Source organism: Bubalus kerabau, chromosome 5, assembly GCF_029407905.1.
Source record: "Bubalus kerabau isolate K-KA32 ecotype Philippines breed swamp buffalo chromosome 5, PCC_UOA_SB_1v2, whole genome shotgun sequence".
NCBI classification, from domain to species: domain Eukaryota; kingdom Metazoa; phylum Chordata; class Mammalia; order Artiodactyla; family Bovidae; genus Bubalus; species Bubalus kerabau.
The window spans coordinates 82,288,081-82,312,407 of NC_073628.1; the positions used below are offsets into that span (position 1 = coordinate 82,288,081).

The following is a 24,327-nucleotide window of genomic DNA, read 5'->3' on the forward strand; positions in this document are numbered from 1 at the left end:
TTCAAATCCTGAAAGATGATGCTGTGAAAGTGTTGCACTCAATATGCCAGCACATTTGGAAAACTCAGCAGTGGCCACAGGACTGGAAAAGGTCAGTTTTCATCCCAGTCCCAAAGAAAGGCAATGCCAAAGAATGCTCAAACTACCGCACTGTTGTACTCATCTCACACGCTGGCAAAGTAATGCTCAAAATTCTCCAAGCCAGGCTTCAACAATACGTAAACTGTGAACTTCCAGATGTTCAAGCTTGTTTTAGAAAAAGCAGAGGAACCAGAGATCAAATTGCCAACATCCAGTGGATCATCAAAAAAACAAGAGAGTTCCAGAAAAACATCTTTAAAACATCTCTAAAACTTCTGTTTTTCTACTATGCCAAAGCCTTGTGGATCACAACAAACTGTGGAAAATTCTGAAAGAGATGGGAATACCAGATGGGAATACCTCCTGATAAATCTGTATGCAGGTCAAGAAGCAACAGTTAAAACTGGATATGAAACAACCAACTGGTTCCAAATCGGGAAAGGAGTACGTCAAGGCTGTATATTGTCACCCTGCTTATTTAACTTATATGCAGAGTACATCATGAGACATGCTGGACTGGATGAAGCACAAGCTGGAATCAGGATTGCCAGGAAGAATATGAACAATCTCAGATATGCAGACGATACCATTCTAATGGCAGAAAGTGAAGAAGAATTAAAGAGCCTCTTGATGAAAGTGAAGGAGGAGAGTGAAAAAGTTGGCTTAAAACTCAACATTCAGAAAACTAAGATCATGGCAATTGATCTCATCATTTCATGGCAAATAGATGGGGAAACAATGGAAACAGTGAGAGACTTTATTTTGGGGGGCGGAGAAGGCAATGGCAACCCACTCCAGTACTCTTGACTGGAAAATCCCATGGACAGAGGGGCCTGGTGGGCTGCGGTCCATGGGGTCGCTAGGAGTCGGACACGACTGAGTGAATTCACTTTCACTTTTCACTTTCATGCATTGGAGAAGGAAATGGCAACCCACTCCAGTGTTCTTGCCTGGAGAGTCCCAGGGACGGGGGAGCCTGGTGGGCTGCCGTCTCTGGGGTTGCACAGAGTCGGACACGACTGAAGCGACTTAGCAGCAAAATCACTGCAGATGGTGACTTCAGCCATGAAATTAAAAGACGCTTGCTCCTTGGAAGAAAAGTTATGACCAACCTAGACAGCATATTAAAAAGTAGAGATATTACTTTGCCAACAAAGGTCCGTCTAGTCAAAGCTATTGTTTCTCCAGTAGTCATGTATGGATGTGAGAGTTGGACTGTGAAGAAAGCTGTGCACCGAAGAATTGATCCTTTCAAATTGTGGTGCTGGGGAACACTCTTGAGAGTCACTTGGACTGCAAGGAGATCCAACCAGTCCATCCTAAAGGAAATCAGTCCTGAATATTCATTGGAAGGAGTGATGGTGAAGCTGAAATTCCAACACTTTGGCCACCTGTTGTGAAGAACCGACTCATTTGAAAAGACCGTGATGCTGGGAAAGATTGAAGGCAGGAGGGAATGACAGAGGATGATGGTGGATGGCATCACCAACTCAATGGACATGTGTTTGAGTAAACTCTGGAAGTTGGTGATGGACAGGGAGGCCTGGCATGCTGCAGTCCATGGAGTTGCAAAGAGTTGGACATGACTGAGTGGCTGAACTGAACTGAACTGAATAATATACAGTACATGATAATAATCAGAACTTCTGGGTAAGATTTCAAACAATATCAGATAATGAATGATTCATCTTACTTTCTGGATCCAAAATAAGTCAGAGATAATAAAGCTTTGCTTTTATACAATTAAAGATTAGAAGGAAAAATGATAGGCCTGTTTTATGTGTTTGGTTATACCTTTAATGAGGAATTATTATTTCTGATCAAACAATCACACCTCTCAGATAGAGATCATATTCTTAGTTAAATATTCCATGAATGAGACTATTTATTTATTTATCATTTTCAAATGTAGGTATCAACCTTCCAAATGGTGAACATTCTATTTTTGGGTATTTTGTGGATATACAGCAATGTGAATTTATACCATGGTCAGAATTACTTCCTAATATTCAGACACTAGTACAAAGAGGTAAGAATTATTTTAAGAGTCATGCTCTAATTTCTATAAATTATTGATATTATTTTATATATAAAAGTGGTTATATCAGCAACTTTGAGGACTGATGTATTCCAAGTCTGTTCAGGAACTCATTTGGATCTGTTTACAAAATAGTCTTTAAAAAATAACCTTTGAATATTGCTTTCTGAGAAAGTTTAACATATTAGTATTTGATTGAGACCATTGTACATTTTTAAATTTTAGTTAACTAAAAATCTTGCTAGTGGAAGTGCTCAATATTTTAATTAGCATGATTATTGAAAGGAAAAAAGGTAAAGGACCTCTTCTGAAACAAGTAAAACATATATGTAGCAACTTGATTGTAAAGGAACTTGCTAATTAAAAATAAATGATCATAGTTGGACAAATATGCATATGTGCTAAATCATTTTTATTCTCAATTTTCTTCTGTGTATAGAAGAAAAAGATAACAGAAAATTGTTGTACTTCGAGAATTTAGTTGAAATTGAGGCAGGAGCTTAATATGGACTAATATGCTTCATGTAGATTTCTTGCAAATATAAAAGATTCAATGAATGCAAATTGAATTTAATTACTTTGAGATGAGGTTTCTCTCATAGAGAGTTTCAAAATTTAGTTATAAGAGTTTTTGACAGAAAACAACTAAAAATCTCAGAAACATGAAGCATCCAGAAAATTCTAAATCTAAATTAATTTCATTGGAAATAACAAGATTCTAGTGTACAATATTTACCACAGTATTACAGTTATTTGAAACCCCAAATTGTGTATCATATGGTAATGCTAATATTGGTCATTTTTATCCTTAGTTTTCAGCATGAAAAAAAATGAACTATCAATGCACATAACTCGGTGTCTTAGTGTACCATTCCACCCTTACAGGAAACTATAGAGGTGTTTTCTCCAAATCTAAGACATTGCTTCCTCTGGCCCCAGCTTACACTAATTGTAGGCAAGGGTTTAGGAGAAACTCTTAACTCTCCAAGTTTTCAAACCCAAACTCATAACAGTAATCTTAGTACCACTGTATCACTTTTGATTCACCACTATATAATGCAAATCAGAAGTCCTGGTGTCAGACCAGGCTACTCTGGTCTGTGGGAAGATAACAAGTTCCAGGGTCAGGAGCACTGTAAACCCATATGCAATTGGATCCAATCTGTTGAATGAAGAGCAGCTTGATTTGGTTCTTGCAGAGAGGTCACTGCAGATCTTGGTGGCAAGGGGTGCACTCCAAGTACATGAAGACAATGGACAGAAGTTCCAAGACTTCTCCCTTCAGAGAAGCTTTACCATCTCCCTTTTTAAACTCTTAATTTTGCTCTGGAAGGACAGATGTTGAAGCTGGAGCTCCAATACTTTGGCCATCTAATGCAAAGAGCCTACTCATTGGAAAAGACCTTGATGCTGGGGAAGATTGAAGGCAAAAGGAAAAGGGGGCAGCAGAGGATGAGATTATTAGATAGTTTCACCAACTCAATGGACATGAATCTGAGCAAATTCTAGGAGATATTGAAGGAAAGGGGAGCCTGGCATGCTGCAGTCCATGAGGTGGCAAAGACTCGGACATAACTTAGCACCTGAATAACAACAATAACAACAAATATATATACATGAAAGTATAGGTACAATTATGTATTAAAATATGATATAGGATCAGTTTATTATGTATAAATTAAATCATATCATGCATCAATTTTAATCTAAAATAAAAGACTATTTAATTTAACATCATTAATTCATAACATTTAAAGATATTGATATCATTTTTCCCATGGTAACCCATAGTATAAAAGATTGTTTGAGCATCACACTTCAAAAATTACGTTTTATGATTAAAGTTTTTTTCCCTAAAGCATTTTTTGTTTGAAAAGAGTACCCCTAATCTGTAGTCTTTTCATACTGATTATGATGTTCTCAAGGCAAGAATGCTGGAGTGGTTTACCATTCCTTCAAGACCTTCTAGAACTAACACCAAAAATAGATGTCCTTTTCATCATAGGGGATTGGAATGCAAAAATAGGAAGTCAAGAGATACCTGGAGTAACAGGCAAGTTTGGCCTTGGAGTTCAAAATGAAGCAGGGCAAAGGCTAACAGAGTTTTGTGAAGAGAACACACTGGTCATAGCAAACACTTTTCAACAATGTGAGAGATGACAATAATCATACTGATTATATTCTTTGCAGCTAAAGATAGAGAAGCTCTATACAGTCAGCACAAATAAGACCTGGAGCTGACTGTGGCTCAGATTATGAACTCCTCATTCCATATTCAGACTTAAATTGAAGAAAGTAGGGGAAACCACTAAGTCACTCATATATGACCTAAATCAAATCCGTTACGTTTATACAGTGGAGGAGATGAATAGATTCAAGGGATTAGATTAGGTAGACAGAGTGCCTGAAGATCTATGAACAGAGGTTCATAACATTGCACAGGAGGTGGTGACCAAAGCCATCCTAAAGAAAAAGAAATTCAAGAAAGCAAAGTGTTTGTCTGAGGAGGCCTTACAATAGCAGAGGAAAGAAGAGAAGCAAAAAACAAGGGAAAAAGGAAAAGGTGTACCTAGCTGAGTGCAGACTTCCAGAGAATAGCAAGGAGAGACAAGAAGGCCTTCTTATGTGAACAATGCAAAGAAATAAAGGAAAACAATAGAACAGGAATGATATAATGGGAAAGAATAGAGATCTCTTCAAGAAAGTTATAGATACCAAGGGAACATTTCATGCAAGGATGGGCACAAGAAAGGACAGAAACATCAAGGACCTCACAGAAGCAGAAGAGATTGTGAAGAAGTGGCAAGAATATACAGAAAAACTATACCAAAAAAAAGGTCTTAATGATCCAGATAACCACGATGGTGTGGTCACTCACCTAGAGCCAAACATCCTGGAGTATGAAGTCAAGTGGGCCTTAGGAAGCATTACTACACACAAAGCTAGTGGAGGTGACAGAATTCCAGCTAAGCTATTTAAAATCCTAAAAGATGATGCTGTTAAAGTGTTGCACTCAATATGTCAGCAAATTTTGGAAATTCAGCAATGGCCACAAGACTGGAAAAGGTCAGTTTTCATTCCAATCCCAAAGAAGGGCAATGCCAAAGAATGTTCAAACCCGTACAACTGCACTAATTTCACATGCTAGCAAGATAAGTCTCAAGTACTTCAATCCAGGCCTCAGTAGTGTGTGAACCAAGAACTTTCAGCTGTACAAGCTGGATTTTAAAAAAGCAGAGGAACAAGAGATCAAATTGCCAACATTTGCGGGATCTCAGCGAAAGCAAACGAATTCCAGAAAAACATGTACTTCTGCTTCATTGACTATGCTAAAGCCTTTGACTGTGTGGATCACAAAAAACTGTGGAAAATTTTGAAAGAGATGGGAATCTCTTACCACCAGACCACCTTACCTGCCTCCTGAGAAATCTGTATTCAGGTCAAGAAGCAACAATTAGAACTGGACGTGAAGCAACCGACTGGTTCCAAATTGGCAAAGGAGTACATCAAGGCTGTATATTGTCACTCTGCTTATTTAACTTATATGCAGAGTACATCGTGCAAAATGCCAGGCTGGATGAATCACAAGTTGGAATCAACATTGCCAGGAGAAATATGAACAATCTCAGATATGCAGATGATGCCATTCTAATGGCAGAAAGTGAAGAGGAACTAAAGAGTCTCTTGATGAGGGTGAAAGAGGAGAGTGAAAAAGCTGGCTTAAAACTCAACATTCAAAAAACTAAGATCATGGCTTCCAGTCTCACCACTTCATGACAAATAAAAGGGGAAAAATTGGAAACAGTGACAGATTTTATTTTCTTGGGCTCCCAAATCACTGCAGATGGTGATTGCAGCCATGAAATTAAAAGTCGCTTACTCCTTGAAAGGAAAGCTATGACAAACCAAGAGAGCATACTAAAAAGCAGAGACATCACTTTGCCAACAAAGGTCCATATAGTCAAAGCTATGGGTTTTCCAGTAATCATGTATGGATGTGAGAGTTAGACCATAAAGAAGGTTGGGCACAAGAATTGATGCTTTTGAACTGTCGTGCTGAAGAAGACTCTTGAGAGTCCCTTGCACAACAAGGAGATCAAACCAGTGAATACTAAAGGAAATCAACCCTGAATATTCATTGGAAAGACTGTTGCTGAAAGTGAAGCTCCAATACTTTGGCCACCTGATGCGAAGAACCAACTCATTGGAAAAGACTCTGATGCTGAGAAAGATTGAAGGCCAGGAGGAGACGGGGGCAACAGAGGATGAGATGGCTGGATGGCATCATTAATACAATGGGCATGAGTTTGAGCAAACTCCAGGAGATAGTGAAGGACAGGGAAGCCTGGTGCGCTGTAGTCCCAGGGGTTGCAAACAGTCGGACATGACTTAGCAACTGCAACAATAAATCTGTGGTCACCAAGGATGTATTCTGAAGCTCAACATTCGTTAATATTCAATAAATACTTACTCACTTTTATTAATAAAACAATTTCCAGTGAATCCTGAGTGGGGATATAGGAAAACATATTATGTTTCCTTCTTCAATAACAAGATGGAATAATAGGACTTTGATGGTGGTAAAGTTAATTAGTAATATTAGACAATTTGGGACTATTATGCTAAGTTGATCCTACTTTTCTTTCCATATTCCTCTTACGTTAATACCCTGTGTGGCGTAAACTGCTTCTTGTCAATCATCTCCATGCTTTCCTGTCTCTCTGTGAATAAAGTATTCATGTGGTCAATTGGTTTTCCGATTAAACCTTCCTTGTAGCTAAATGTGGCCATGTAACCCAGTTCTAGACAATGAAATGTAAACAGAAGTGGACAATGGCACAAGGAGAGGGTGGGATGAATTGAGAAAATAGCCTTGAAACATGTACATTATCATGTGTAAAAGGGAGCTCAGCCCAGTGCTCCCAGTGACGACCTAGAAGGGTGAGATGGGGGGAAGTGGGAGAGAGGTTCAAGAGGGAGGGAATATATATATATACTTACGGCTGATTTGTGTCATTCTACAGCAGAAATCAAGACAACATTGTGAAGCAATTATCCTCCAATTTAAAAAAGAAAAGAATGTATTAATATTAATGTTTTTTGAGTTGCAAATATGGTGGCAGGACCTAAAATAACCATCTGGGACCTAGATATGGGAAGTGCATGTTAACAATGGCAGGAAAAAAGATGAAAGAAGCAAAGTGTGGGTTCCTGATACTGTAGTGCTTACATATAAGCCCTGGACTTTTTGTAAGAGAAGAATAAAATTCCACCTTTGAAACACCATTGTTATATTTGTATCCTTACTAGAGCAGACAGACCTTGTATCATAATTAATACAGATTTTCCTATAAATAAGGCAGTAACTTGAAAAAAATCGTGATACCTGACGCTAACTTAAAAATCAGTTGTTGGGAGCAGAGACTCAGTGTAGAAGTCTTGCTTGAATGCTCATGACCCCTGTTATGCCATGGCTAACCACTTGGCAAAACTGCTACCTATTATATCTTGGAAGCAAATCATGTGCTTACCAAACCTGTTGTTCAGTCATTAAGTCGTGTATTACAAAAGGCTAATTTTTTTAATATATAAGTAGCTTCTACAGTTCAAAATAAAAGACCAGTTGCCCATTTTCTATGAAAAAAATGGATAAAGAATATAAATAAATAGTTCATAGAAAAACAAATGGCTCTGAGATATAGTTGACTCACAACAAAAGAAATGCAAAATAAACTAGAATTAGATATACATTTTTTTCTCCTATAATATTGATGAGGATCAAAAAGTTTGATACTTTTGGCAAAGGGGCATGGCCTCAAAGACTTTCAAACATTAGAGGACAATTTGTCAATATCTATCGAAATTATAACTCATATTTAAGTTTATAGTGACCCAGCAACTCTACTTATAAGAAATTATTTGGACATATGTCCAAAAATGACATAAACTTAGCTTTATTTGTAATAGCAAAAGATTGGAAACACCATAAATATCTATCACTGGACCACTGATGAATATTTTATTATACATTCATTAAATGCAATGCTAATCAGAAAAAAGTCTTTAAGGTTATAAAAGGATCTCTAAAATTACACTACACTTTTTAAAAATTGCAGAACAGTCTCCATATATTGGGAATTAGGTAACTAGGACATAGGTATGAGAAAGAGACTATGTATGCATACCTTTGCATACCATAGTTTTGAATTGTGTACCATGTGAATGTATTAATTTTTAATTTAAAAAGGAGTAAAATGAAAGATGAGGAAGTGAGGCTATGTAGTATTTAACCCTTTTGAGAGTTTTGGCTGTGTAATAGGAGGCTATGGGATCAAGAGAGATTTGGTTTCCTTTGGGGCATGTGTATGTGTGTGCGTGTGCATTTTATTTCACATGAAATTGGCCATATTCACCTGATTTTTACTAAGAAAAACATCAATTTCATATGGTTAAATCACTAAAAAGATTGGCGATACTAGCACATATATGTTTATACAATGGAAAATTCCAATAGAAAGGAGAGACTGATAGTGATGAGGGGGAAGGATTACCAAAGAAGTGGTGTTCTTAAAAAAAGGATTGCAGGAGTCTTTGGCAGGAAAGTTACTTTCATTTTTACTGGAGGGAAAGTAGAGGAGACACTTATGTTGCATATGAGGGCATTTGAGTATGTTTGGTGGTAGAAAAATCAGAGTTTGTATGTGGCAGACTTAGAAATGTGTGTTGTGAGTTCACCAGCCTAAAGTATGAATGAAAGGGAAATTTTCTGAGCAGAGGTGCCCAGGCACTTGGAAAAATAGTGGCTTATATGTATATATTTAAATTGGTTAATAATATACAGACTTTTCCAGAAAGTATTTAGTATCTAAAAGATGAAATTAACATTTATTTGTAGGTCATTTAAAACTTTAAAAAATTTTAACAGGAACTTCAATACTAGCGGATCCTCAAGGATCCAGTGAAAACCTCTTGAAGATAACAGAATGTGGAGAGAGCATTAATTATATTGCTACCAGAGACACAACATGCCTTTCTTTTCTTGTAAGCCTTCTTTTAAAGAATTCCTGCCCAGTACTTCTCACAGGTATTAAAAATTTTTAAATATAATTTCAGAGTTAGGAAGAGCTTAATCGTTATGTAGTCCAAACATTTTATTTTACAAGTGGGAAAAAATATGCCCTGAAAAGATTAAGTACCTCTTTCAGTATACATTCTTACTAACAGTGTATGAATGCCCATTTCCCCAGGTTTGCCAGTTTTTTCTGTTTAGTCTCTAAATTGTGTTTGACTCTTTGCGACCACATATACTGTAGTCTGCCAGGCTCCTCTGTCCATGGATTTCCCAGTCAAGAATATTGGAATGGGTTGCCATTTCCTTCTCCAGGGGATCTTCCCTACCCAGGGATCGAACGCACATCTCTTGCATTGCAGGTGGATTCTTCATTGCTGAGCCACCAGGGAAACTCTGTTTGCCAATACAGAACATTATAAATCTTTTTCCTCTTTTCATTACCTTCAAGGCAAATTCCAGAAGTAGAACTATTGGATTAATATAAGTATGACCTACATAGCCTCTGGGCTAAGGTCCTTAGAGGGCCATTGGCATCATTGATTGATTTACTTCAGTTTACACACATAACTCGGAGAAGGCAATGGCAACCCACTCCAGTACTCTTGCCTGGAAAATCCCACGGATGGAGGAGCCTGGTAGGCTGCAGTCCATGGGGTCGCTAAGAGTCGGACACGACTGAGTGACTTCACTTTCACTTTTCACTTTCATGCATTGGAGAAGGAAATGGCAACCCACTCCAGTATTCTTGCCTGGAGAATCCCAGGGATCGGGGAGCCTGGTAGGCTGCCGTCTATGGGGTCGCACAGAGTTGGACACGACTGTAGCGACTTAGCAGCAGCAGCAGCAGCACACACATAACTACATGCAAGTCAAAAATAAAAAGAAACTGCCTGATTAAAAAAAAAAATGTACACATAATTCCTCAACCCATTGTTAAAATATTTCAACCCTTTACCGTTATCAAAGGAGAAATTCAAATACAGATTCTACTCTTTCTTCACATTTATTTCAACCCATTCAGTTATCTTTTCTAAGTTGTATTGCCTTTCACCAAAGGCAATAGTATCACTTTCCCAGTTCTGTATTCAAAGTATTCAGGCAAAATGAAGCTGGAACTCTCAGATAATCCATACCTTGCCTTCAGTTTGGTCAAAGGAAATTCTTAGTTTTACTTAATATTTGGTAAATTATAGGATCATAATTTTCTGTTCTGTTGCAGTAAATCACTAGTCATCAGATTTGTCTCCCAGATTGGGTTGGCAAAAAATTTCAGGGGAAAATAATTTCATGTAGTAGTTCTGCTGTGCTGTAATAAAAGATAATGATTAATTCCTAATCTTTTCTTTTTTAAAAGATGTAAATAATTCAAATGATTTTGAGAGGTTTACATACTACCTTTTTCTACCCATTCTTAACCACATTTATTAAATGGAAGAGCAAAAATACAGTTTTCATGCAAGTCTCAAATATTACATGTTATTGTTTCATTTTAATATGTTAGAATCTACTCATTTTCTTGTATATAAATCTAACCTAACATATTTTTTCCCTTAGGAGACTTTGGAGTTGGAAAAACCGCTGCCATTAATCAAATGCTTGAAAAGTTAGAGGGCTCAGGAGCATTTGATGTGAAATATGGATCAATTTTAGGAGAAGTCCTATTATATAATGAAATTAAAAAATCAAGGTTGTATGCATTAAACTCTAAATTTGATTTGTCCGGTAAAAACATAGTTTGCCTTAATGTATAAATGTACCATAGTTTAAAGAAGTAAACCTGTTATGTGAAAATGCAGAATTATTCAAAAGAGAAGTGAGAAGAAAATCTCTACTTTTCCAGAGTATTAACAACTAGATTAATTTCTTTAAGTGAAAATTTCTTACATTTATTTTAAATAAAAAACTAAATTTAAGATCTCAGTTTGTTCTATATAACAAAGTACAATTACAAGCTATTTTCCTTCCTGGAAAATTGCAACTAAAACATAACAAATACGATGTATCATATATCTGGGGTTTTAGTTTTTGTTTTTTGCATTAAAAATAAATTTCCTTCTTATCAAATATAAAAAGTATTCTTTACAAAGAACTTCGTCATTCTGTATGTCTCTTCCTGAGGGAAAAAAAGGAATGAAAAAGAAATCTAAATTGTGCAAATAAAGATTGTAAGTGTTTTAAGTTGATTCTGAGTCTGTTAAAATACTAGAGAAGCCCAACATTGTTTGAATTGAATAAGAAACTATAATTGTGGAGAGATTCATATTGGACCTTTCCTCTAATCATGAGTCTTATATGTCCAATGACCTGTGTCACATGTATACTTGGATACCTCCTGAACATCTCTACATTAACATAGCCAAAGTATAACTCTTGATTTCTCTTCCAAATCAGTTCTTCCTCCAGTGTGTCTCGCTGAAATAAATGAGACCCAGTTATTCAAGCCTGAAACCTACAGATCATCTTTGAATTCCCCCTTTTCGCCTCACCTGCCCATCCCTGATAACCTGTCTCATTCCTCCCAACCCGTGTCCCCATTTTCCTCTGCTGCATAGCCAGTCTTCTATTAGTCAAGTCTGTGCTGTCTTCAAAATACATCTGAATTCCTCTGCTTCTTTTTATTCAATGTCACTTTTAGTCCACCATCATCTACTTCTCACACTGATGATTTTGGAATATTAATAGTATCCTTCTACACCTAAATAAGGGCTTAAAAAAGCAGAGAAATAATTTTTGAAGCATTTAATACAATAAGAATCTTTCCTTATCTGAATTATGATAATCAAAAATAATGGAGTCTGAAAAAATTGATATTACTATATGTTCAGTGTTTAAACTGAAGTGACCATAAAGAAAGATAATGTAAAAAAAAGAAACCCCTGAAGACAAAATAAAGGTGAATGGGCCTTTTGTTGAGTGAGCCATAAGGCAAAATGCATTTTATAAAGGGACAAGACAGTTAATAGCTTACCATCCGTAGAAAATATCCTATAGCCTGGCATTTTAAGAATTTGTTCAGTTTGTTGTTTAAGAGTAAGCCCATGTTTTGTTAAATTTGAATATCAATTCTAATGGTAACTAATTTTATCTTTCAAAGTGTGAACAGGAAAAAGTGTATAGTTGTTTCCTAGTAGGCAATAAGAGTAAAATCAGCCAAACCCTGATACTTCCATTATATTTTGTTCAATTGGCTACTATGGTAAATAAGCTAATTTTGAATCCTTAAAATATTTTATTCCAATAGCTTCAAACAGAATATCAGCATCTTGCTTTCTGAAACTCATAAGACAGCAACTGGAGGTCTAGGTATGTATTACAGTAGTTTTAAAACCTTCCTATCTCAATCATATGCATGTCATTTCATACTGTCAAATATCTCAGAATAAAATTTTCAATTGTTAGTTTAAAATTTAAAATCTGAGAAACATCCTCTATCATCTCAAACTCTTCTACCCTACTCGAAAGCTAGAAAGAATGCTTACGGTAGAGGGGTACTAAAACTGCTTACCAGAAAGCCAGTATCCTGGCTCATCAATGGAAACAGACTAAGTCTAGAAATAACTGAAAGCAATATCTATCTATCCTGCTCTTTAATGCTTTTAGAAATACTGCAGTAGAAAAGTTGTGATTCTATAGCAGTTCTCAAATCGAGCTTCAGGAGCCTCAGCCTTAAAAATCTGATTTAGTAGTGTGGGGAGCAACAGCTCTGTTCTGAAGAGGAAAAGATGGGTGGTCCAGAGATAGCTATAGAATGGGAAAGGGGGTCTGGCCCCCAAATTCCTGCCAGAAGAGTTGTTTGGTTTTGTTTTTACCAAAATAATCATCCATCCCAAATAATCCTCCGAGATGATGCTCATTCAAGGAATGTGTCCTAATTTCAGTGCCTACATGCTGCTTTCAGCGTTTCATGTATAATTTTGTTATAAATATAGTATGTTGGAAATCTAAATATTTTAAAAGCAGAGAAAGTTACATGTGTGCATTGTGCATAAATAAAAAGAGGGTTATGTGAGTTTTCATGGATTTCCCAGGTGGCTCAGTAGTAAAGAATCTGCCCGCCAATGTAGGAGATGCAGGCTCGATCCCTGGGGCAGGAAGATTCCTTAGAGTAGGAAATGGCAACTCACTCCAGTATTCTTGCCTGAGAAATCCCATGGACAAAGGAACCTGGCAGGCTACAGTCCATGGGGCTGCAAAGGGTCGAACACACTGAGCGACTGAGCACACATGAGTTTCATACTGTTCCATTTGACTATGGCTGCAAAGAAACACTCTTAACCACACAAAAGTAAGGAAACACTTGGAAACATTTTATAGTTGGTATTCTTTCTCTCACTGAAATGTCCTCAGAGTAATTTCTTGAAAATGACAATAGTAGAGTAAAATTATGTGATTTTTATATTTTTAATAACTTAGTAAAGCACAAATATTCTGAAAGTATTCTAACTTGACCTTTTTCTATATGTGGCATCATAGATAAGATTACTAAAAAGGCAGAAGTTAAAACTGATGAAAGTTCATTTAAAAATAGTAATAAAGGAATTATAGTCTCTGCAATAAATTTTAACATCAATACGTCAGCTGCCAAAACTAAGGAGATGATTCTTAAGAAGTTAGTAAGAAGAACTAAAGATTCTCTTGGAGCACCAAAAAACAATAGGGTAAAACATCTCCCATACCTGTTGACTAATATGCTTATACTACTCAAGTGATAGTGACTAATTTTAATTTATACTAATATATGGGAAAGACTGAAGTGACTTAGCAGCAGCAGCAGCAGCATGGGAAAGACAAGTGTAACTACACTCCTGAACAGTACTAGAAAATTCACTTTATAATGGAAACTTTGGTTTCCAGATCAATATAACTCCATTTACAACATGAAGAATTGTACTGATTCAGAATTATTAAGGCCCAAAGAAGCTACTGGAATCTGAATTAAATGTGAATAGATAAGGCCAGAAAATGAGTTAGATGTCAGTGACCTTTTACTGTATATGTCAGCACATTTTTTTCCAAAAGAAAGGGAGAGAACTTTGTGATAGCCACAACATCAAGGAGAGGTACTAAGAGAATAGCTTTGTAATAACCTGGACAATTCCTTCTTTCTTGAAGTGGTACTGGGCGTTCCTTATTTTTATCTTCAGTCTTCTTGGTGCATTACTAACTGTCCACTTGTTGAAACAAACTCTCTGTCACAACTGAAATTTACAATCAGTGATTCCAGTCATTTCCTAAAATAAGCTGAAGGTCAAGATTCAGGATTGATTAGTAAGAAAATCACATGGAGGCCCTTAAGAACCCCTGAGTTTAACCCCTGTGCCCATCAATTTAGAGAGCTTTCAAGGGTTTGAATCAGATTTCCCTTCCTTAATTTTAACTGAAGATTTAAATAAACTTTATGAGTCTTTACTTAATTGGGTATGTCTTAAGGATTTTGAAAAGAATAATAATTGGTCAACCTAATCGCAGAAATGAAAAATTCACGTAGGTGAAATTTTGGTCAAATTGGTTTACCTATAATTACCCAGTTTGTGATACAGGGCAAACAGAGTATCTTACCCAAAAAAGATGATATTGATATGATAGTTACAAATTATGTAATTAGATAATTCAAAATAAATGGCTGTCTGTATTTTTTTAATCTTTACTTGTTTTACAAAAATAAATGCAATCTAAAGGGCTAATTCATGAAGAGATAATTAATACAATCAGTACACTTAAATGCATGATAGTTTCAAAGGTAGAAAGTAACACAGGTTTAAAAACTGGAAATGTACCTGACTTTTCTGCTGGTTGCCCCTGACAACAGCATTTGCAGCAGAATTTCAAAAGTCTAGTTCCAGATAACAATTTTATTCCTAAATCAGGACACATGTTAAATAAATAATGAAATACCTAAAACAGTGCATTGCCAATAGCAGGCATGCAATAGGTAAATGCTGCATGAATAATATCCACGTTCCTGTGTAATAGCCTTGATAAGATTACTTTGTCCACCATCAAATACATTTCTAACTATAATTAGATGTAATTATTGGAAGTCTATAGAGAAAGAGTCGAAGAAGGCGATGGCACCCCACTCCAGTACTCTTGCCTGGAAAATCCCATGGATGGAGGAGCCTGATAGGCTGCAGTCCATGGGGTCACGAAGAGTCGGACATGACTGAGCCACTTCACTTTCGCTTTTCACTTTCATGCATTGGAGAAGGAAATAGCAACCCACTCCAGTGTTCTTGTCTGGAGAATCCCAGGGACAGGGGAGCCTGGTGGGCTGCCCTCTATGGAATCGCACAGAGTCAGACACGACTAAAGCAACTTAACAACAACAACAATAGAAAATGAGTAGTTTCCACTATTTTGAGAGATTACTGTTTTCTAAAATCATATCTTCAAAATAGAATTTGGTCATCTGCTTTTTAATAGAAAACTACACATCATTACATATAATTTCCTTCTTAGTATATTCTTAGCATAGCGTATTTAATATTCCTAATTCATAAATCGAGTTTAATATATGTTTTTAAAACCTTTTGTCTTCTTTAAGATTGTAATTTTTATTGATGATCTGAATATGCCAGAATCAGATATGTATGGAGCACAGCCAGCCCTGGAGTTAATCAGACAATTATTAGATATGGGAGGAATTTATGATACTGAAAAAATTACATGGAAGGTACAGTTCATACTAAGATTTTCTTTATGCTAAATGTTGTTACGTAACAATAAGTTAAATATTTCTAACAATGTTGAGTGAGTTAAGCAAGATATTTAGAAAATCTAGTCAGATGGACATAAAGTTGAGATCTTAATTTAACAATTGTAATTACATCTTGCAATTCAGCACAAGTCTATGGGTTCACAGAAATTCTACTTTTAGTAGGATTAAATCTTAATAAAAATTGCAAGTGTGTCCTATAGGTTTGGTTTCTGAGTCAAAAAAATGCTCACTATTGTTAAACACATTAATAGTTCTTCAAATTTTTCAGTGCCTCAGCAACTATTGCATATAAGAAAAGTTAGTGAAAATGTGGCTTAAGAAATACATTCTTAATCTCTATGTAAGACTATTTCACATCTTTATTTTCAAGAACATAAAGGATTTTCAGACCTTACATACAAGGTCAAAAAAATTCCAAAGAGATATTTTTATGTAATTATTTTTGGTTCATTGAACTCAATCAGAAGGGTTTAATGTTTTAAAAAGTAAATGTACTTTTCTCCTTATTTGGTTCCTTCTCTGGAAACCCTGGTTTCTAGAACCAACCTTATCATTTCAACTTCCTGGGCCTTGTTTCCTCACCTGTAAAATTAGATAGTTGTTTCATGTCTCAGATAAACTTGGTCCTAGGATCCTGGCTGACATACATTTGCTGGTGAGTGACATCAACTCAGATACCACTCAAACTGTCTAAATCAACCATCAACCCAAGGCAGAGAGAAGAATGGAGATGCAGCCCCCCAGGAAGAATCCAGGAGACTGGGATAAAAAGAAGGCAAGAAATGGGTGTGAAATGCACAACCTAAAGAATTTTCTTGAAGTGACATGAAAATAATGAGGTAGCCTCTTAATGGTATTTCTAAGGCCTTGGGCATGAACATATGCAGGAAAAAAAAAAAAAACCTGAAAATGCCCCATCATGCATAAACTGTATTATTTCATTATGATTCCAGCTTTACAATGCCATGTTGTAATATGTCAAAATACTATGTAAGCAGTCAAACTTCTTCTCACCCAGCTAATCCTATCTTCTCTACAGACACATTCACCAGGCTTTTCTCCTCATTTCTCACTTATTACCAGAATCCTTTTCACTAGCCTCAGTAACATATTCTTTATTTTCTAATGACTGGTTTTTAAGAGGAAAAAAAAAAGGGTGGGGGGCTATTTCCAGATGACATTTAGAAGGCCTCCTAGAAGTAACATGTCTTGGAATTATATTTAGAATGGGTTACTTCTTATATGCAGAGTACATCATGCAAAATGCTGGACTGTATTCTGGCATTACAGTTTCACAAGCTGGAATCAAGATTGCCTGGAGAAATATAAACAACCTCAGATACGCAGATGATACCACTCTAATGGCAGAAAGTGAAGAGGCACTGAAGAGCCTCTTGATGATGGTGAAAGAAGAGAGTGAAAAATCTGGCTTAAAATTCCACATTCAAAAAGTTAGATCATGGCAGCTTGTCCCATTACTTCATGGCAGAGATTGGGAAAAAGTGGAAACAGTGACAGATTTTACTTTCTTGAACTCCAAAATCACTGCAGATGGTGACTGAAGCCATGAAATTTAAAGGCACTTGCTCCTTGGAAGAAAAGCTATGACAAACCTAGACAGCGTATTATAAAGAAGAGACATCATTTTGCTGACAAGAGTCTGTATAGTCAAAGCTATAGTTTTTCCAGTAGTCATGTATGTACATGAGAGTTGGACTATAAAGAAGGCTGAGCTCCGAAGAATTGACGCTTTCGAATTGTGGTGTTGGAGAAGACTCTTGAGAGTCCCTTGGACAGCAAGGAGATCAAACCAGTCAATACTAAAGGAAATTGGTCCTGAATATTCATTGGTAGGAGTGTTGCTAAAGCTCCAATACTTCGGCCACCTGATGTGAAGAGCCATCTCATTGGGAAACACCTTGATGCTGGGAAACATTGAGGGCAATAGGAGAAAGGGACAACAGAGGATGAGATGGTTGGATGGCATCATCGATTCAATGGACATGAGTTTGAGCAAACTCCGGGATATAGTGAAGGACAGGAAAGCCTGGTGTGCCGCAGTCCTTGGGGTTTTACAGCGTCAGACACCACTTAACAACCGAACAACAGCAACAACTTCTAAGAAGACAGACTAATATTGTCATTGATAAGGATAAAGTAAAGTGATAAGGTGATTAATAGTTAATCCCACTAAGGGATCATAAGTATTAATAAAGGAAAAAGTATGGGAGACCCTTGAAAGTTAGTGATCATTCAAGAAAGCAGGTTTGCTTAACCACAAAGCCATGTAACATAAGTGTGAGACATGCCCCAAAACAAAACAATAAGTTGTTGATTGCGAAGACATGTTTCTCTGTGCACACTAATAACAAAAATATAAAGACAAGGTGACATTATACCAAAACCTCATATGATTTACCATTTTTAGCATAGACCACCTTTCTGCTGATTTGAATAGTGCAAATCAGCAGACAGTCCCATTTTCACCATGTAAGGACAAGAAAACTCCCACACCTGATGTGGAGGAGGAACTGACGATGGTAGTTTGACATCTACTGAAGAATGAGGAAGAATGTGGTCTTTTCCCACTCCCCACTTTTCCCTTGATTGTAAAACTATAGCCTACTAAGTTCTGGGTGAGGCATCCTCCTGCCCACCTGCTTATTAACCTCACAAGCATCCTATTCTAATAAATCACTCTTATCACTTTGCCTCTTGTTAAATTCTTTCTGCATCGAGACATAAAGAACCAGAGCTCCTCAGAGCCCCGAACGTGCCTGAACATTAAAAACCTTTTGTCCTTTGGGGGCTGGGAAATAGGTATGTATGTTTCACTTTCTACAGATACATTCAGTTACTCCTCCTTTTTACTCTTCCCACAGAATATCCAGGATCTCTCGCTAGTTGCAGCTTGTGTCTCTCCAGTTAGCAGGAGGTATATTAGCCCACGTCTGCTCAAACATTTTTCCATTCTGGTATTGCCTCATCTCCCACAAACTGCCATGAAAACTATTTTCCAGGTAATACATCTAATTTATTTTCTAGTAAAAAACAAATTTAATTCTATAGTATAAGGGAAAATATGAGAAATTAAAACCACTAATATTAAGAGAAAATTCTCTTAAGGGGATGGATTTTTTTCCCTCTGTATTTTCTGGCTTACTATTATAATTTGTCTCTAAATATCAAAAATGTAAGTTATTGTGCATAAGAAATACAGGTGGGGCATGTTTAATGAATGTTTAAAACAAATCCCAAGTCTTTTTTCTCAGAGATTCTAATCCAATATATCTGAGATGGAGCTCAGGAATCTGCATTGGCAACAAGTACACTTGGATTTTTGCTAGTATTTGTTTTGTTATTTCCTTGTAGAATAAAAAATTGAGAGAAGAAATTCTGAAATATCTTATTAGAAAAATGCCTCAATTTGAAAGCTAGTTTGATTAGAAAAATATATGCAAGTTTACTAAATACTTCAAAACTAATTATGTCTTTTTCTTTTTTTTATTTTCTTTTTTAACTTTACAATATTGTCTTTTTCTTTTTTATAACATAAAATTTAACGATTATTTTTTAAAATCTATTTTTCAAAAAGTACTTAGTAATTCTACAGGTGATCAATAATCTACACTTCAAAAAACCTGGTATAGAATATATACATATACCAATCTTAACTGCGATAATAGTTCTATTACTTTATATTTCTTCTAGTAACATCTCCTGGGCAACAAGGATATGGAAGAATTTTCAGTTTACTAGTATTATACACACAAGTGGAGCATCAGTTGTCCCCAGAAAACACAAAACACAGGCCTCTAAATCTTTCACCAAACTAGAACCAATTGAAATTTTCCTTAGTTCTCAATATCCAGAATGTCTTTGTACTAGTCTGGCATCTGTTTAAAATGAGTTCTGATTACTAACATTTTAAACAAAATTGATGTTCCATCATAGCATATACATCTCCTTTCTAGTAGGGATTAACTAAAAACAGTCTGTTCTTAAAAGTTTTGGCAAACTAAATTATAAAATTTCTCTTTAAAGGTTCATTTGGGATTGTATTTCTCTATCAATAACTTTGCACCAGAAGTTCAGAAAACTAAGGATCAAATAATATCTTGCTGTCTAGCCGTATACTATCAAGTATGTCAGACTATGTTACCAACTCCAATGAAATGTCACTACATGTTTAATCTTCGAGATATATTTAAGGTTTGTTTTAAAATTTCATTCTCTAACTTAACTTTAAACTTCAACTTGAGAAAATGCAATTTTACAGAACTGACTTTCTCTCTCTCTCCATTTCCCTACTCATTGATACTGTCAACACTTAATTGTTAGAAGGGGAAAAACAGAGCAATTCAAGTTGATTAGTTTTGCTGTTAGCAGCTTATCCTGTAAGCCAGTTAAAAAGCATCATTAAAGTAATCCCATGCAGAGAATTCAATGATGAGACCTGTAAGACTGTTAAAAAGTAAAGCCAATCTACTGACACCAGGTTGTGGTGAATGAAAGTTCAGTGTTTATTGTAAGGCGCCACACAAGAAATCTGAGACAACTAGTGCTCAAGCAGCTCCAACTCCCCAGAGGGTTTCAGCCAAGGACTTTTAAGGACCAAGTGAGGGAGGGAGTAGTAGGGTCTACGATCAGCTCGTGCACAATGCTGTGATTGGTTGATGGTGAGGTAACCAGGCCAGGTCACAGGTGTTAGCATTATCAATCCTTAGGCTCCAATAGGTCTGGGGCCTATGTTCTCCTTGTCATCAGTAGAAAATTATTCTATTTGGTGGGGGTTTTAGCATCTGTATAAAAATTCAAGAATTGTGCATCTAGGTACTTCAAAGAGGAGCTAAAGCAGAGAACATAAGGGAGGAGTCTGTCCCCATAAGGAGACATACTGGCTAAGATTCTCATCAGGGAAAGAAGTGACGAGGCTATAACATAGATTTTGGTTTTGCTTTTTTCTGAGAGTTTATTGCATCTCATAAACATGCTGAATTTTCACAAGCCTTGTTTTTACACCAGAAAATGTTGCCAACGGTGCTAATTTAGTCAAATAATTTTCTGGATTAAAATGTTTAAAAAAAATTCTTTGGGGTTTGCTTTTTATCTCCTTGCTATGAGACTTTAGCCCAAAATAGTACATATATTTGAAATGGGTTATAAATTTTTTAACCCAAATTGGCAATCTTAGAACATTAAGAAGCATCACTTATCTCCAGCAATCCTGTGAGGAGTTTTTGAGCCCTGTCCCTCTAAGGGTGACACTATACAAGTTTTCTCTGATTTATAACTTGTCCATCTCATCAGAAGTTCAGATTATCACGTGTAGGAATTGACAATCCTTGCCTGGGATTATTGCTCTATTTTTATGGAAACATAAACCTGCAAAAAAAAAAAAATGAAGCTTTACTTTGCAATCTACCTGATAATGGTTTTTTAATTGTTGTTTTTAAATCCCTAATAGCTTCTTCGAGGTTTGCTGCAAGCTGACAAGTTTGTTGTTAACTCCAAAGAGATGGCTGCTCTGTTCTTTGTTCATGAAGCCACTCGAGTGTTTCATGATCGCTTACTTGAAGAAGCTGAACGGGCGCTTTTCTATCAGATTCTTTCGAAAGAACTTGAGAATTATTTTCAGGTAAAATTATTTTAAAAATTTTTATAAATGGTATCGTGAGCAAAAGTGTTGTTTTATAAACATCATTAGACATTTCTATGATGTTAACTAAAAACTTTATTAACAATTCCATTTTTTACTTGCAAATGTCTAAATAATTATAGATTTGGAACAATTGAAATGATAAGGTCTTGATGCCTTTACTCATGTGTTTGGCCTTTTAAGAGCCTTGAAATTGCTCATTTTCCTCCAGGACTGGCAGGCATGAACACTTTGACCCCTCATCCCTCTCCAGCCCTTTGAATTTTAGTTTGTGCGTGCTTCTCTAGTCCAGGTCACAAAGGAAAGTGCTTCAGTAACTGATTCACTAACAGTTGTGACTAAATGAAGTGGTGAGCTCAACTCCATTACCCTACCTCCTTGCTAACTCCTCTCAATTCCTTTCCAAAGATGATGATGCTTTTCTTTTTTCTCTTCCTTGGTAGCGCCGGTTTCTCTCTCCCTATTCATAGCACTATAGGAAATAAAACAAACTCAAAGGTACAACTTTATTTACAACAGTGAAGAAGAAATTTGGAATACAAACTTTATACATAGAGATACACACATGCACGTAAGCCCAGCATACAACACATATACATATATGTAAATCTCTGTCTTTATGTATATATACATTTGTATACACATATATTTTTTTCCTTTTATCTTTTGGCCATGCCATGTGGCATGTAGGATCTTAGTTCCCCAACCAGAGATTTAACCTGCACCCTCTAGATTGCCAGCATGGAGTCTTAACCACTGGACCACCAAGGAAGTCCCCATATATATTTTTTAGATAAATCACAAATTCAGAAATCTTTTAAAAAAAATTTTCTAGACACTCATCATTACTTTTCTTTAATCCAAGTTTCCTGCTCCTCAGCCTAGACCCTTCTTGGTATCATCATTCATGTTAATCCAATACACTTCTGCCCTCCAACTTTTTAAACATCTGGTAAAGCAATCTTTTCACTAAGTAGCTATCTCCACATCCACCAACAGCTCCATCTACTTATCCAGAATTTCTCAGGGCTGTACCCAGTGTGCAGTTCTTCTTCTTGTCCCTCTTTGGGGCTACTCTTTGATGATGCTTCACACTCATCTTACTCCTACTTTCCTTCACACAGGCAGTAGAACCTCCAGTCCTTTCTTTTCTCACTTTCCTTCCCTAACAACCTGAGAAGCAGTTGAATACAGAGGTTACAAACACAGGCTCTGCCCAAGTTCAAAGCCCAACCCTTCCATTTATGAGCTATGAGACCTGTAGCAAGTGACCCCTCTGTGTTTCGGTTTCCTCATCTCTAATGAAAAGGTAGTAATTGTACCTACTTCATAGGACTATGGTGAGAATTAATGGCACTAACTTGTGTAAAGTGTTTACAACGGTTTCTGACACATGATAAGTGCCCAGTAAATGTAAGCTACCATTGTATTAAAAAGGACCAGATCTTATATCTACTGTTCAAAGACAGACTGGCAGTTTGGCAGAAAGAGCCTGAATGCTAGAGTTAGACCTTGGCTTGACTTCTAAATCTGTCTCATATTACTCTGGGTACTTCATTCTCAACATGAAAAACCGTTTGCAAAACCATTTCCAGTCTTCCTTTACTGCAGGCTATGTACTACCCTGATGCCGCCTCCCCTGGTGTCCCCTACCTCAATACTGATACTATCATTCAAGCCTCCATCCATGTCAGAAATTTGAGCCCCTCACCTCATACTTTGGCCAGTGCAGAATGGTCTCTCTTGTCTCTTCCTTTATTCATATAGGTCCCTTCCCTTGGCTCACTCCTGACCATCCTTCAAGATTCAGCTTATGCTTCCTCTCCTGGTGCTCTTCTCTAGCTTAAATCACATTCTTTCCAGGTTAAATGTCTTTGTATTGTCATAGGACTATGGGGTTTTCCTATCCGTAGAACTAATTAGAATGTAATTGCCTATCTCTTTCTCTAACCAATGAGTTCCATGAGAACAAAATCGTTAATTGTTATCCTCACCTAAATCTCCAGAGTTTAACATCCTCCCTTACCCCTAGCTGGTACTTGATAAATACATCTGGGATGAATGAATAGATAAAGGAATGAATGAAGGAATGCAGAGACTTTGCTAAAATAACTATCTAAAGAGAGCTTATTTCTGTCCTGGGAGAAGAATCTAAATTCTTGCCTTATACATTCCAACTGCAATTTAGTTTTAAGACTTTGGTAGACCAAAGAATAGATGTAGAGGCAGCAGAAAATGAGTAAGCTAATACTTAGAGACAGGTCTTTCCCTAGTAGGAGTTAGTCCCACAGACAGTAAGAACAGCTACAGTACCCCCAAATTAAAGAACTATTGCCCAAACCTACTTTAAAAATTTAAGGATGTAAATTATTCCTGTAAGAATTTGGGTTTATACAATTCCGTTTAGTCCGTTGTTTGACTGGTTGACTTTTTAAATAGTAAAATGTGATAGCTCTAATAACAGTTAACACTTACAATGTGCCAGGCACTGTTTTCAAAGCTTTACCCATCATTACTCAATTAATCTTCATAACATCTCTGTGATTTAAGTCCTGTTATAATCCTCATTTTACAAATGAAGAAACGGAGGCAAGGTGAGATTAAGAATTTACCCAAGGTTGCATAGTTAGTTAAGTGGTGGAGTCCTGGCTATCTGACTTCAGATATTCTCTTAACCATCATGTCATATTGTCCCTCGACCTTCCTTTAGCCTTTTGCTTAAACAAACACCTTCTGAGAGCCTATTAAAAATTTCCAGG

The 24,327-nt window shown here is 36.4% G+C and overlaps 1 protein-coding gene across 1 annotated transcript in view; it reads left to right on the top strand.

Moving 5' to 3' along the window:
* Positions 1-24,327, top strand: part of DNAH14 (dynein axonemal heavy chain 14) — a 440,851-nt gene that overhangs the window by 287,751 nt on the left and 128,773 nt on the right. Inside the window, exons 45-53 of the mRNA XM_055583763.1 lie at positions 1,994-2,110; positions 9,045-9,203; positions 10,746-10,881; positions 12,433-12,494; positions 13,665-13,849; positions 15,736-15,864; positions 18,792-18,929; positions 19,954-20,121; positions 21,377-21,547. Of these exons, the coding sequence (XP_055439738.1) occupies positions 1,994-2,110; positions 9,045-9,203; positions 10,746-10,881; positions 12,433-12,494; positions 13,665-13,849; positions 15,736-15,864; positions 18,792-18,929; positions 19,954-20,121; positions 21,377-21,547 (1,265 nt within the window). The remainder of the gene's footprint in view (positions 1-1,993; positions 2,111-9,044; positions 9,204-10,745; positions 10,882-12,432; positions 12,495-13,664; positions 13,850-15,735; positions 15,865-18,791; positions 18,930-19,953; positions 20,122-21,376; positions 21,548-24,327) is intronic.